The 15761-nt window shown below is 44.6% G+C and overlaps 1 protein-coding gene across 1 annotated transcript in view; it reads right to left on the reverse strand.

Moving 5' to 3' along the window:
* ZMAT4 (zinc finger matrin-type 4) overlaps positions 1–15761 on the reverse strand; it is a gene marked incomplete at both ends in the record, with an annotated part of 34027 nt that overhangs the window by 9701 nt on the left and 8565 nt on the right. The window contains 2 exons of the mRNA XM_084302368.1: positions 5257–5413; positions 11392–11481. Coding sequence (XP_084158494.1) covers positions 5257–5413; positions 11392–11481 — 247 coding nt within the window. The remainder of the gene's footprint in view (positions 1–5256; positions 5414–11391; positions 11482–15761) is intronic.

Genomic DNA, 15761 nt, shown 5'->3' on the forward strand with positions numbered 1-15761 from the left:
ACAAAACATGCCAAGCCATCAGCTTCTCAAGATAGAGAAACAGATGTATAATATCTCAGGATTCTTATTTTTCATTGTATTTGGTATTGGAAAGAACAAGGAAAATCGTAATAATTTTAGTGTAAGAGATGGAAAAAGATACTCTATATTCAGACCCCTCATTCAAAGGTTTTCATATTATGAAGTGACAAATGTAGCAATCCACGACCTTAATTTAGTCCCATTTCCCCTCAGATTCACCACAAGGCTGTCTGGGATAACAAATGTGATCCAAATACCTTCAAAAGAAAAAACAGTGACAGGTCCTCACATAATGGAGCTGCACCTTGTTTGCCGTAAGTTTCCTGCTTTGTACAGTATTTTTGTACAAAACCATGGGAAAACAGCTTCAAGTAGAATAAAATTTAGATAGCATTGGAATACAAAAACACACAACTAGTACTTAATTATCACACCTCATTCAAAAATTCCATTTTATGTGACTATTTTTTTTCCAGATGAAATCTCTGCTATCTAAATAATTAACAGACTGCACTCTCTCTGTGCTACAAAGACAGGCAACTTTTAAGGCTGCAGGCAGGAGCTCGAGGCTCGCCTGTGATGGGGAGGCTCCTTGCTGCTCCAGCTGAGCCCCAGCAGAGCACAGGATGGCAAGCAACGGAACCGCCTCAGTGCCTGGTGCCAGGAACAGCAACAAGGAGCACAACAAACCCTATTTAGACACATAATTATGACCTGAGCCCACTGCACTTGTCTCGACAGCTCCAGAGAGTTCACGTTGCTGCAAGTCTTCTGTTGACCTACTCGGGATTGCACGTCTATTAACCTTCCTGAAGGAAATCATATCTTACTTATCATGTTACTTACAACCTTATCCATTTCCAGGGCTTTATAAGCCTCTATTGTTTTGATGACACCTGCCAAGGTATCAGGTGTTCTCTGCCCGGATTATTGCTGGTTGTGAGGCACTGTCATCCTCCCGTCCACATCTCCTTTGGAGAAACACCTGAAGAATAATTTTCTCACTTCTGCTGATGTGACCCACGCTCTGCACAGCGCTAGCAAAATGAGCTCTTTTGGGCATTAGTTAATAAAGTGACCGCCTAATTGACTCCTGCTGAAGATGTTTATTCTACTCGTTCTGCTGTCTGGCCAACTCCTCCTCATTGTGTGTGGATTTATTTCACACAGGGCAGCAACACACAGCCTGCTCCTGCTCCAGCAACAGTCTGCACCTCACCAGGAGCTGTTGTCCTGCTCCTGCCTCTGTCCTTGGCCACAGGAGAGGCCACAACCAGAGATGTGCAGGCTTCTGGCACTGCCCGAACAGACAGCTACTGCGGCAGCCCGGGAGCTCTGTGATGTATTCGACGTGCCACTTGCCAGGCGCCCCAGGCTACAAAGCCAAATCTAAGGGATCCTTTACTCAGCTTTATCCCTCTTTACGTTAGCTGCCGCCAGAGGGGAACCACGGGGACCAGAGGGAAAGCTCTTCGCTCTGCAGAGCTGGTGGTGTCCGCAGCAGTTACGTCTCCCACTCGCTAAGGAAATATGACAGCAGCATGCCATGCTGCTCGGCCGCCAGCTGGACAGCCGGTACCGTGGCCATGCATCCAGGCCTGTCCCGATGCTGTTGGTGCTCACCCGATAGCAGAGAAGGAGGGAGGGTGTCCGCGGGACACGCTGCTGCTGCGGGGATTGTGCTGGTATCCCCGAGGCTTGCATGGACCCAGTGCCTGCCTCACCTGCGTGCTCTGGCACGGCAGGGCTTTCCTCTCAGCTCTCACAACACAAAGCATTTTCTCGTAAAGCCATGTTCCTCAGGGGCAGTTTACAACTACAGGCAGTCCTAAGGCGTGCTGAACCCAGTCTGACAACTAATGAAAACATCGCGTGTCTTCCAAACCCTCCTGAAGAGAAACAGATGAAAGTTGACTTCCCCACAAACGTGGATTTATCATTTTGTTATTCAGCACATAGCTACTACAGAACAGGAAACATCATCATTCCCTGAGCAGCAACATGAAAATTAATAATAAACACTCACAAGACGTCAAATGTTAAAAACGTTGCTCTGTCCTAACACAAACATAAAAGCTGCAAGTTTGACTATTTCAAGTACTTCAAAATGCTAAACAGCTCACGACAGTCTGCCTTACATTCCTGTTTGCTGTGGGAGGGAAGTGAGAAAGTCTTACTTTGCTGCATGAAGCAAAACACAAAGTTAGAAACAATTTAGCACTCTGGCAATGAACTAATGTTTGACTTATTTCTTGCATGCAAAGCTTTTTATTCATAGCTGTACTTAAATGGCACCCAACTTGTCATCCTTGCCACTCTCCAGGAATGGAGCACGAGAAGGAGAAAGCAACTGAGCCACAACAAAGGGGCACTGCAGGCACCCACACCTGGATAAATGAAGGTAGCAGCTATTTTTCCCCCGCAGTTCTTTATAACTCAGCCTGGTGACTGGATGCAATCTGATGGAAGATGTTGGAAATGATTGGAGAAATTCATCAGAAATAGTGGTGACATAAAGCCTCTGAGGGCTACAACCTTGTACAGCAGAAGCAACGGAAAATCATCACCAATATTTTGCTGTAGCGATGAGAGATCACTTTCCTATTGTGAAAAACCTTACTGCTAAGGCACCCCTCCCTTTTCTGAAAGCACCACCGGAGAAGTTGGAGATCTGTATTTCATTAGGATGATAAAATAGACAGGGAAGGTGTAGCCCCGTAAAGAGGCTGTGAATAAATCTAATTTTCTATGGGACTGGTGAGACAGAAAACACAGAATATTAAACAGGGGTTTGTTCAGAGGCTGACTGCAGTCATCAGTGCGTGCAGCATGTGTCTGCAGAACAGGTCTGCAACCTTTCCCAAAGCCAGCGTGTACAAAACTCCAGCATAAGGGAATCAGAAAGTGCTTCTGGACTCCCTGGTACTGGACTCCCAGCTTCAATTGCATTCATTAGTCTTCTTTTTTTCCCCCCAAACTCATTTTGTCACTATGCTCCACAAAAGCATCTGCATGTCTGTGTGAATGAAATGACTTCTAGAAAGGTGGTTGTGCAAAGAATTTCACAAATTCATTTCTCCCTTTACAAACAGATGCCCTAATTAAGCAAATGGTCAGTTCAGAGTTTCACAACAACTTAGGGTTATAGAGAATACATTTTTGTGCAAGGCTGCAAATCACATATTGCAACCTGAAGACTGTTACCCATTTTTACTCGCCTAATACCACCAAAGTACTTCATTAGATTAACTGTATATGTTTAATCTCAGCCATAATAAAAGCACTTGGGAAACTTTCAGAATATTTTAAGCTTTTTTTTTTTTTTTTGAATGAATGAATGACAAGATTATGAGTGTTCAAATATTTGTGTAGAGTCTTTCTCACTTTTGTTTGATAGCAAACGCAAGTTAAGAAATAATAGTGTCAGAGCTGCTGCCAAATGTTCCCAGGCTGTCTGGCAATCACAGCTTTAATGATGATGTAGAAGAACCTCTGGAGGGGCCTTCCATGGCACTGGGGAGGAAAAGTGCTGGTATCCCTCAGTACTGAGTCTGTACTGAATTCAGCACAGCCAGCCCTGAGCTCGTGCACAGCCTCTGGAGCTGTCTGAGACTGCAGCCTCCCAAGCTGCGCCAGCCAGGAGGGAGCAGGATGGCATTCCAAGTGGGGGAATGCTGAGGAATGCTATAGGAAGCTCAGAGAAATGCTATGTCCAAAGAGCACATTTCTGAGAACTGCTGGAGAGCAAGAAGGTGCTTATTAACATATTCCTGCGGCTCAGCTTCATCAGATCAAGTATCTGGGGGACTTGATGAGTCCTGAAGTTATTCTTTCCTAGTGATTACTGCAGCTGAAGAGCCCATTACTCACAGAGCATGTGGTGCAGATCACTTATTGCCTCTGTGAGGCTGATCCAGATTGTTAAAAAATTAGATAAAAACATAATGCAAAGCTGCAACTCTTTGAACGTCATGCCTTGACACAGCCCTGCAGCCCCTGTACCTACCAGCAGCATAGCACAGCTGGTCACTGCCAGGACACAGAGACCCTCCGTTAAGCCAGCACCGTGGTGCTTCAGAGGTCTGTAGTACAGCAGACTGTACAATTTGTCTTATCTGCACACTGCCTGTCCATGCACATCTCTGACTTCATTTACAGAGGTGCCTATCCCACTGTGCTGGCTCCCATGGGTTCCACAGCCACGTGCCCAAAGGACCAGCGAAGTTCTCAGGTGCATTTCAGCAACCTCAGCAGGGATGCTGCCACACCTTCTCTTAACAAGCCTTCTGAGAACGTCCTCCTTAGCTAAAACAAGCAAGCCATAATCTAATGCAAGTCCCTGTATACCCTCAGGGAAAGGCAATAGCATTTCCCAAGCCAATACTGATAGAGGACAAATGATATGCATCAGCATCATCAGTCTGTGAAGTTAAAAACAACAACAAAAACACACAGGCGGACAAAAAAAAACTTATTTAGTCATTTCTAAGATTTATGCACGTCTTGTTAGGCAGGATATAAAGTGCCCAGCAAAATTTATATTGTTCTAAAAGAAGCACCACTGATACTAACAGTGAAATACAGACTTCTGTCTGCAGGGCTACAGCACAACGGTGCTGCCTGTTTAGCATGAGGAATACATTGTTCAAGTGTCCTCTGCCCTGACAGCCCCAGAGGAAGTTTTGTTTTACAGTATATTAGTGTTTTGCAGGGACTTTATGGCTAAGCAAACAATAAGATGGTTAAATTATCTGATTCGAACATTTGACGTTATAAATGTGAAAGTTAATAGGCTCACATTATTGGAATCACTGTGGAGGAAAGCGTGAACACCTGTCTGGGCAAAAATCAAAAGACAATTGATCCAAAACATTTTTAAAGACTACGTTTCCTTCTGAGGTAAAAGCAAATAGGATTCTGCTCTGTACAGTAACAGGAAAGGTTTATTAAGTGTATTAGCTGAGCTGTCAAATAACTTCTGATAATTAAAGCGAGGCTCTGCTATTTGTGCCCAGCGGAGATACTGTCTTCCACTGAGCAAAACATTTCAGGAACATGGAGCCAGATACAGGGCTCTCACAGAAAGGCCAGCGCTGGCTGATAAGCCACTAATCTACGTGAACAAAGCAGACAATAACGAGCATCAGCAATTCTTAAAGGTCGTTACAAGAGGGGCGCAAGCAAGGTGCCCATGTGCTGCCCCAGCCCGCTCCGGCCCCACCGCCTCACACCTACCTGCGGCCTTCAGTGCTGGTGGCTCACCTAGCAACAGTTTTAACCTTTTGGCATGGATTTTCCCTTGGTAATGCGATTCAGCCACCACTGCTGAGGTAAAGGACATGTTACATAGTGTGCAGCATTTGTTCTTATCCACTGTGTCACCATCACTGCCCTGGATGGAGACAAAAAAACACAAAAAACAGGTGCGTCAGCCCACCAGGCAGCCAAGCGGAAGCAGGGGAGAACTCCAGGTTATGTCGAGGATGTGATTTCCTAGGGTCTCCTGCTCCATTTCTCCCCCAGACTCCGTGGGTATCCGCACAATGAAGCATCTCAGCGAGAAGGCTGTGTCCCTTTGCAAGCTCCTGGATGTCAGCTAACAGATGAGCAGAAGTTTTAAAACTTCAAGAGCGTGACTGTATTTCAGTCCCAGCAAGAGGTTCTCTCAGCCACAGTGATGTAGGTAGGGCTCGTCCTTCACAGTCACCAGTAACTGCATTTTTATTTTTACAAATAAACCCCGATTTAATGAGAATATTGTCTCCGTCACTCACTAATGTTATTCTTGAACGAATAAGAGCCAGCATGCCTCTGGCCAGCCATGTAGCTGAGCTGAGACCTATTGCTCTTAGCACACCCTGTGAGAAGAAGCAATTGCAGCTGAAGGCTGTCAGCAAAATATCATTAACTCTGCTGCCAGCAAATGTTTGCGAACAAACAGTATCCACAGATACAAGGGTAACCGTACAAACAACTATTAAGCAGGGGAAAGAGGCACATTTGCACCATTAGTCACAATTAATTATTCAATCCATCCATAAGGGAAATAAGGATTGCATTTAGGACCACATATGCATGGCCTCTCTTTTCAGAAGATCGCAGTATGGCAGGTTGGTTGCCTAGCACAGTTTCTAAACGATCACTTTTGAAAATACTGCTCTGTGAAGAGCAAGATCTTTCCAAAGCTGGGAAATGACCTGCTGTATGCATGCAGTTAGCATCCTGGTTCATTCACCGGGCAAGAGGCCCCATGCCATGCAAGACTGCCTCCAGGGACAAGCCATCTGGAGGCAGTCATGTACTCTGTTATTCTTTATTTATTTATTTATTTTTTATTTAAACAAATATTCTTCCAACTGCTGGTATATTGTCAAAGCAGAAAACAGTCTGCTTTAGAGGCTGCAATCTTCACAACTAGTTGCAAATGAGTTTTGCAATTCATCCATGTGCAAAGATAGAAGACAGCTCAGGCGTTTACTGGGGCACCCTGTTTAGCCCAGTGTTGGCCACACAGCAAAACCACACTCAAAAATGCAATTCCCCTTTGTCAAATTTCATCCTTCTATTTGGACAGAGAATGAAGGTCCCAGCTTTTTAACTCCCCCATGCACATGTGTGAGACAGTTCTAGCCCAGACTTCTCCCCAGGTCACACGCAGCACCGCCGGAGCCCCAGTAGCGCTGCCACCACCAGCACATCCCGACCAGTGTGCAGCTGGCTCCTCCAGACATGTCCTCAGCTCACACAGACAGTGCCCCAGAGCGCCAGGCACACAAGCTCCTGCCCCACACAAACCCCACGCAAAGCAGCACCACATGCAGTGACCCCGAGTCACGCACCGGAAGGGCCCCTGAGCCCCCCAGCAGCTGGGGAGCAGGATACAGGCACTAGAACAGTGAACTGATTGTGCAGGGGCATCCAACCCACTGTTTAAGGCCGTCTTCTCCCAAGAAATAAGAACAATTAGAAGGAGGACTGATTTTCATTGCTTTTTTGTTGTTGTTATTAACTATAAATCAACTTAAACCTTAGGGAGAAATCTCAAGAGGCGATAAGTACTGTTCTGGGTGTAATTTGCACTTCTTTTAAATAGGATTCTCTCAACATATTTTATGTCTTCAAAGAGAAATCACTTGAAAGTTAAGAGCCGAGGAAAAATTCCCAGACTCTATTGATCATCAGCGGTGGTAACATATAAAGAGACTCCAACAGAGCTCGTTTGAAAACCTGATACACTTCAGTGTTTACGCACTAGGGTCCCTTCCTCTGCTTGCTCTGCTCTTCAGTGATGTTTTTTTCTTCCCAACCTACTTTCATAGCTAGACTGCTTCTAAAAAAAGAAAAAAACGGTCAAATGACCCTCAGACCCCCCAAAGTTCACAATTAAACCGAACCACTACACATTTATCCTAGATCACTACCTATCTTATCTAAGCTCACTGATGTTTCTGGGTGAGCATCTCAAAGCCTGGGTGGGGATTTCACCACCAGCCTGGCATTCACCTGACGAGCAGTGGCCCTCATTTCCTGGTGAGTCTGAGAGCCAGGCTCTGCCTAAAACACAAACAGACCCTTGCTCTAACAGCCAGCCATCTTTCACACCCTGAATGCTGTTCTTCATTAGCAGTATTGAGATGTTTGGAGAGACCTTAGGTACCCACACTTGCAGCATTTGTCGCAGTATCACCTTCCTTGGCCTCTGTGCTATGCTGCCCAGAGGCTGGACCCAGCCCTGAAGGGTAATTATGCCTTGGTGCTATGTCAGCGGCTGTTTCACCTGTAAGCAGATGGGCTGGGGGAACCTGACCCCGGTGTCTTTTGTCACCTGTTGAATGACACCGCGTTGATAGGATTGTGCAGCCAACCAGTAAAACAACGTCGCTTGTTGGCCAGATCGCACAGGGACCAGCGCTGCCAGCAGCCCAGCCAGCCTGAACCAGGGCAGGAGCCCCCCTCAGCACCCTTGGGCTCATTCCCACTGCTCACCTTGCCCTGCTCAACCTAAAGCTGAAAACATCTGAATTTAGCTTCCATAAAACCCAGACCAGCAACTCTAGCCCCGTGTTACACAAGCTGAGCCAACATGCAAGGATTTTTTTCTACTGTTTGTTTTTGCAATTTTCTCCAGGCAATCCCTTCTCTCTAACCTTTGCAAAGATGTACCGGTGACAGGGCTAATGACCTTGCATCAGCTGAAGCACAGCACAACATGAACAGCCTCGGAGATCAAGTATCTGTTTCCCAGCGCTGACATTGCTCCTCTTTCCCCCCGCTCTGCAGCAGCGCAGGCCAGCCTAATTCATAGGGCTTCTCTTTGTAATGTTATAAATTTCAAAGCAAATCTTGTACATCCACCAGAATTAACTTCAGTTATTCAGATGCCTGTTAACAAGCCACTAAAAGGCATAATCCTCATACAGGGCCAGGCAGTTGCAGTCCTTTACTGGATGTTGCTTAAGCAATCCTCAAGAAAAAATGTGGATTTTTAATCCGTAGATGCAAATCTGCTGTCTTCATTTCCTAGTTTTTATTAAGAAGAAAAGATTATACAAACCCTTGAAATACAGCAATATAAAACATACCACTCCAGGCACTGCAAAGTGTCTTTTAAATTTGAGTTAATTTTCTGTGCATGAAGAAGGTGCTGCTGTTAAAGTGCTATTTCCACAATGCTCTGTGTGAGGTTTAGACCACTTGCCTGCTCTTTTGGAGCCTGCTCTTCTTGTGGTACAAGCAAACAGCAAGTACAAATTCATGGCAATCTAAATCCAAAACAGGCTTTAAGGAGCATCTTAAGGCCTATACATTCACTGAAAAAAGCCAATCCTAGATGAAGTGAGGGATGCTTTTTACAACACAAGCACGTGTGCCAGAAGGAAGATGATAGTTAAAGCAACTCCACCATCTTACAGTACAAATAGGGCGAGAAAGAATTGGAAGGCTTTTCTCCCAGCCCAAAGAGTTCATTTCCTAGCAGCTCAAAAATTTTCATCATGTTTGCCCTGATTATAAGTGGAGCCCTACTTTGTTGTTTTTTTTTTTTTTTTCAAGTGAGAACACCCTGACTAAAACTAATTCTGAGACTTGAGGATATGACTCCTAATTTCAGAGTGGCCTTGACACAAGCTGTGACTTTCTCAGATTGCTTTCAGTTGAAACACTAAATGGAAATTTAAAATGAAATGTCAACCACCACTCAGTACACCAAAGACATGAGATTTGTCCCTTCTCCACACAGAAAAAAAAAATTAAAATAGTAATGAATAGCCCAACAATTAGGATGTCACCCAGTGCAAAACTAATTGTATGTCTAGGTCTTCTTACTTTGCAAGGATAATGGGTGTTTTAGGAATGCAGAATGTTTTTATACTCCTCAAATAATAACATATGCAACCCTTCACACCAGTGAAAGGCCAGGTAGAAAATGCTGTCTCTCAAACTATTTCATCAAGTATCTACAACTGCAGAAACTTTTCTTTCCTATTGTCATGCGGAGAAAGACAAAGTATTTTTGTTTTGTGGCCAAAGGGATACTAAAGAAATGGCATACAGTCATGTAACAGTGCAGTTTTTGATGAAAGAAGGCTAATACTCCCTTTTTAGTTGCGGAAATTTAATTGGTTTGCAGGGATTATTTCTAATATTCATTTAAGTCAGTATGTCATGGCTTGACTAATGTTGCTAGATATCTGAATTTGGCAATACAGCTGCATTCTGTACACAGTAATGATGTTATCATGCTGCCTCAGAGATGTCCTAAATATTTCTGTTCTATTTAAACGCTAAAAGCTTGGATAATAGCTGATCAGCAATAGGGCTACTTTGCAAATACTGCGCTGTAAATGTTGGCAGATTTTCCCTGCTACATTTTTATAATATAAATAATTTCAGAATGTAGGTCTTGCATAGCATATCATTCACCTGTTTCATAAGGACTTATTCTATTCATGCCCCATTAAGGGCTGCCCTTGGCACAATCAAACACAAGAAAACATAGAATTACCTTAGTCCTCACTGTGCCCTTTCATAAAAGAAATGGGAATTCATTCAGCTTTGATTTAAGGTCTGTTTGGTTCTCTCTGTCCACCATATCCATGTGCTAAGGTGCACGTGCAGGCCTGGGGTTTCTTGTTTGACGTAATGGAGCTCATTAAAGAATTATGTTTCAAGTCTATATGTGCATGTCCACTCTATCTTTAACATCCTGTAATTAATAATTCGATAAAAATAGTGTGAGATTCTGTTGTTATGGGGTAGATTGCATCTGCAATTACCCTGTGTGCAACATAAAAGTTCTAATAAAATTTTAATTACTGTGTGAAGGAGCTTTCAGATCCCTTTGGCAACACTCACAGGCTTCCTCCTTTAATTAGAAGATATCTCGCTAAATATTGATAGCATTAAGCCACAGTCACAGTCGCATAGATCTGAAATGGCTTGGATACTATCTGCTGGAATCTCATCAGCAGCTCTCACATGGGCCTGGGAACACGGGAAAGAACTGACTGAATAATTCACTGAGAATCGTTCACTCATAAATGTAGTCTGCCTTTATTGCCTGACAAATGGCTGGGAGCTGGTCTGATTGCCTCACGCCTGTTTGTTTATCTGAATGCAGCTGAAGAACCAATCGCATTTTTTTGAACTGCAGACAGATTGCAAAGCCTCCATGAGGAGTCTTTCAGCCGCAGCATTCCGTTTCCATTGATCCATAGAAAAAATCAGGTCAGAGGAGACCTGTGGAGGTCACTTTAGTCTCAGGTGACCTTTCTGGTCATGCTGTGGTTTCCAGCTGCATCATGGCACAGGGACAGCAGGGACACCAGGAGCTGAGTCCAAGTGGGGGGCACAGGGTCCAAGGCACAGTCCTCACCTTAAGGCCTAAAATACGCTGCACTGCACCCAAAGTGCTGGCCAAACAGTAAGTTTTGCAGTTGCATACGAGAAGCTGCTGGCTTCAAGCACAGCAGCTCTAAAGCCTCGGCCAGAGCCACCGAGGAGCAGCCTCCACCCTCCCAAACACTCAGCCATAAGCCTCCCTGCAGCAATTTACCCTTTCTGACTTTTGCACAGTCGCTCACCAGCAAAAACCAGGCCATTACAGGTAGTTTGGTCTTCGTTAAACTAAATAAATGCTGGATATCTGCAGCAAAAGAGCATTCAAATAACTAAAAATGCAATTACTGTTGCTGACGTGCATAATATTTCTTGTACAGTTTATTGAAAATTATTTCCAGTTACTTAGCATTTCAGCTAATCTAAATGTTACCTCTGGGTACTTGATTATTTGTAGCTGTTACAGAAAAAAAAATGCACAGAGTCAATGATTCACAAAGCAGTTGAGTAAACAGGGACTCAAATTATACCCACATTTTCTGATCGGAGCTTTTTAGCTGGACAGCCTCCATCTATGGGATGAAGCATATAATAGAGGCGAACTTTGCTGGCATGTTTCCGACTCTGGAAAAAGAAAGAAAAAGAAAAAGCAAGAAATGAAGTTACAAAAAAAGCAAGATGCTCTACTGCACTGCATACAAAACCAAACTGCAGTAAGACTTCACATCCCTTTGAGATGTGTATACAAGGTGGGAGGAGAAAAGGGGGAAAAGACACAGGTGAGAAACACCTGCATCCTGTGTGGGTTTCCAGGAGCTTTTACAGAGCTCTCCCCCGAGCCGAACTGAGCTGTAGGGAGGTTAGGGCACCTGCTATTAGCAGGAGAAATGGTCCACCTTCACCCCACTCCATGCGAAGTCCTGCTGCCTACAGCTCCCCAAAGGCACAGAGGAAATAAAGAGGTAAGAGAAGAGCAGTGTTTGTTATCGGACCATTTCCACACCAGGAGAGACTGAAAAGATCAGGGTTATTAAGCTTCAGGAGAGACAGGATGGAATCATAAGGGATTAGATGCATACACACAGACAGAAACACACAGTTTCTACACTTCCAGAAGAATAAAATACATAAAGGGAATAAAACCTCACTCTCTAGGAAATAAGCCAACTGATACCTGCCAAAGGTTTGAAAGAAATTTCTCCCATGGGTAAATTATCAGATAATTGTGCATTATATGAAATCTCCTGCTTTCCTTAGAAGCAGCTGGGACTGGCTCCGCATCGCCCTCCAGCACCAGCACCGCATTGGATGCAGCCAGAGTGTGCCGGCAGGAGCATTGCCCTGGTCACACCAAGAGGCAGAGCCATCCCCAGAGCTGTCAGCCTGCAAAGCAAGATGTAAAAGCTGCTGCAGCAGGAGCACAGACACGCACCCTCAAAAACACTACCTCGCAATCGGAGCTCTCGCCTTCCAGTAGATGGGAGGGGAAAATAGCCTGTAACTACTAAATAGGTGCATCCAGAGCCCAGACATGCACGGCAGCTATTATTATGCAAATGTTTTCTCAGAATCTCCATTTTTGATTGCCTCATGGAACAATGGCACCATAATATTACAATTTCAGATCACAGATTTGCAATTTTAAAATATTAAATTATCATTAGCATGTACTGGAACATTCTTTTTCCTGTGGCGTGAACGTGGAGCTAAATTTGCACGGAGCTAAATTTGTATGCATAAATGTGACTATGCAATATTTTTTTTTAATGGAGCAAATCAGTCAAGATAAATAATGGCAAATATCTTTCCCTAATTTCACTTCCTGTATCCATTTAGAAAATGCAATTTTCCCTGACAGAACTCAAGCTCTCTTTGAACTTGCTGCTATCAGAGCTTAGCACAGGAAACCCCAAAAGCTTCAGCTACCAGTGATTAGCAGTCCAGATAGTAATGGCATAATTAAGAAATGACAACATAAATGTTTGAAAGGCAAACAACAGTTGTGGAACATCAGCCTCACTATCTGGTACTGATCCTGCCTCAATGTTTTCTTGTCAGGTTTGGGCTAATCCTGCATTTCTTGATGTCTTCTTGTATGCAGCTCCCCTATAGAATTTATAGGTTACAAAGTTTTTCCATCTTTTGGTTTGGGTGTTGTTTTTTTTTAAGTCTTTTAAATATGAAAAGATTTTAACACTAATCATTCCTATTGTTCTTTTCTGTGGCACTCACCTGTGCAATACATGATGTCTGAATGGCAGCAGTAAAAGGCAACAAAGCTTCAGCTTTTTGTAAAACACCTCTTACTTTATTTACGCATTTGTTTGGACTTATGAATGCTAAGGAAAAGGAATAACTTATGTTTGGCATAATGTTGAACTACATGGTCCCTATGCAGCCTTATTATCCTATGGTTATAAAAGCAGAGCTTAAAATCACCCCCAGCTTTTGCAAGTAAGTAGTGAGTACCTCATTCCCTTGAAAGAAGCAGAGGTAGCACAGCCTATTTGTCAAACCATTTTATCTCTGGTCTTTCCTACATTTACATGTGTATTTATCATCCTAACACCACAGCAAGAGTGAAATGATTGTTCTTGGTGTGCTGCTTGCAAACAGCCCTGCTGGTTATCTTCTCTCCACAAAGCCACCAAAACCCACTGCAGCAGTGATACGCGGAGAAGGTGAATGCTGGCAGTGACAGCGATGCTCCGCAATGCTCCATGGCCACTTCTGGCAGGACAGCTTGTGGCACGGGCTGAGCTGGGCGCTGCTCACTTGCCATCCAAGTGGAAGTACCTGAGGAACAGGGGGCAGAGGAACAGCTGCACACAGGAACCACAAAACCAGCATAAATGGGATCAGGGCTCACGCAGCTCCTGTTTTGATCCCCCTCACAGCACCCATGAGACTTAAAAAAGACAAATTTTTGTCACAGCTGTAAATCTGTGGTCTGGAACAAGAACACCGCCTTTGAAGGTATCTGCCTGCTCATCAATAGCCGCCACAACTTATCCTAGGGTGCACTAAGACAGTGCTTCTGTGCCTGTGAATATTTCCTTTGTAGCTTTACAAAGTGTTATGCCAAAGGCACTTTCACTTGAATTCTGTCTCTAGTGTCTGGAAACAACTCCTATAGCAGGGAAGAAGTCTAGCTTAATACTACATACATGCTTTAAAAACAACCCTCTCTGTGTGATGGGGGGGGGGGGGAGCTCAGAAAGGCAGTTTTCACATAGCAACTGCAGGCTTCTGCATTGTAAGTTCATGCTATTGTTAGAAGGCTCATCAATAAAAGTAAACAGATCATTTCTATCTATATCAAACCTATTCTAATACCAAGGACTATGGCTGAGGCAGCAGCATCCCAGCAATGCAACCCTAGCACAGAAAAGAACAAAACAGAGCTGAGTTGCACTATGAAATGCTATTTGATTTTGCATAAATCAAGTTTTGCAGCACAGTTCTGTCCAGAGCGTGCAGCAGGGAGGCGAGAGCAGACAATTAGGGCTCTGTGGGAAGGACAGCAGCTGGCAGGACCCTGTGAGCTGCAGGCGAGGCTGTTTTCGGACAGAGCAGATGATTTCTGCCTCTGGAGCTAGGACAGCAAGGGATGAGAAGTGAAAGCACTGGCTTATGGAGGATTTGCTCGCTGCTGCAGTAATTTAGCAGCTTTTTTTTGTACATTTACCAGCAACAGCAATGTCCTTGGGAAGGACCGAGGCACCTCTCCCTCTACAGGGCCAGGAGTCTCTTGAAGAGGCATTAGCTGGGGGTTCACTGGGCTGGACAGCACCGGCAGCGATGCCTCCTTCCTGCAGCCTGGCAGAGGGTGCAGGAGGCTGCCAGCAGCCCCAGCCCAGCAGCCTGCGGCAGCCCAAGGGTCTGTTCCCACTTTGCACTGCTGATTTAAGCTGACCTGACAGTCTGAAATATTTCACCATCTTGCAAGGGACTTCTTCCCTTACCCCAGCCACCTCACCAGCTTCAAACCAACTGCTCTGCTGCTTTCCTCACGCTGTGATTGCTTCTGATCCGATTTCTCTATTCTCCACAGTTCTGTTTATCATCTGCTTTTTCACTCTTCCGCTCGCAGCATCATGTTTTCAGTCAGCCTGCCTTTCCTTTCTTGCTCCCCCCTCCTCCATGCCCTGCTCTCGAGCCAAAGCCACCAGACCTCCTTTTGCCGGGGACACGCAGTGCGTCAGGCACAGGCAGAGACTGTGCAGGAAATGGGAAAAGGAACTGTAATGGCAATGCTAATGGCTGTGGCTTCACTTAGCTTGCAATAAATTCTTTTCCAGAAGACCGTTGGTTGGATTTTAATCCTTTTAGTGTGTACCGTGTCGATCCTTTTTGTATGCTGGCAGTTTCTTAATTAAATTGCCACAAAACATGCAGTCATATGATTACATCAACTTTATTATCTATATGTGCCCTACTTGTAATCTCATCAAAAGACAGAAAGTTATTTTGGCTAGACCCAGTTCCCCACACCTCATGCAGAAGGCCAGTCACACTGTCTGCCTGAGACCATGCCGTGCAGCCCGCCCCGGAGGGGCTCTGCCCCCCATCACCTCCCAGGAGCTCCCTGCTCTTCCCAAGGCCTGACCAAGGCCAGCGGTGATGATGCTGGGTGCGTGGCCAGCTCCTTCCGAGCACTGGTTTGCAAATGACTGGACTTGCTGATTCAAAAAAGCAACATCCTAGATTTCATAATCGTTTAACAAACTTTCCAATTCCTACTGGAACGGAACCAATTTCTCCCTCATTCTGTGATATAACAACATCCTCTGCTTTTCTAAAATAGAGGACAGAAGTATTTTCAGAAAACGCCTTCCTTTTTTTGCCTCTCCTACCCACACAACGAGCAAACACTATTGTCAAGATCCCCGTTGTTCGCTGCA

This window comes from Netta rufina (assembly GCF_964035555.1).
Source record: "Netta rufina genome assembly, chromosome: 27".
In the NCBI taxonomy this organism is placed as follows: domain Eukaryota; kingdom Metazoa; phylum Chordata; class Aves; order Anseriformes; family Anatidae; genus Netta; species Netta rufina.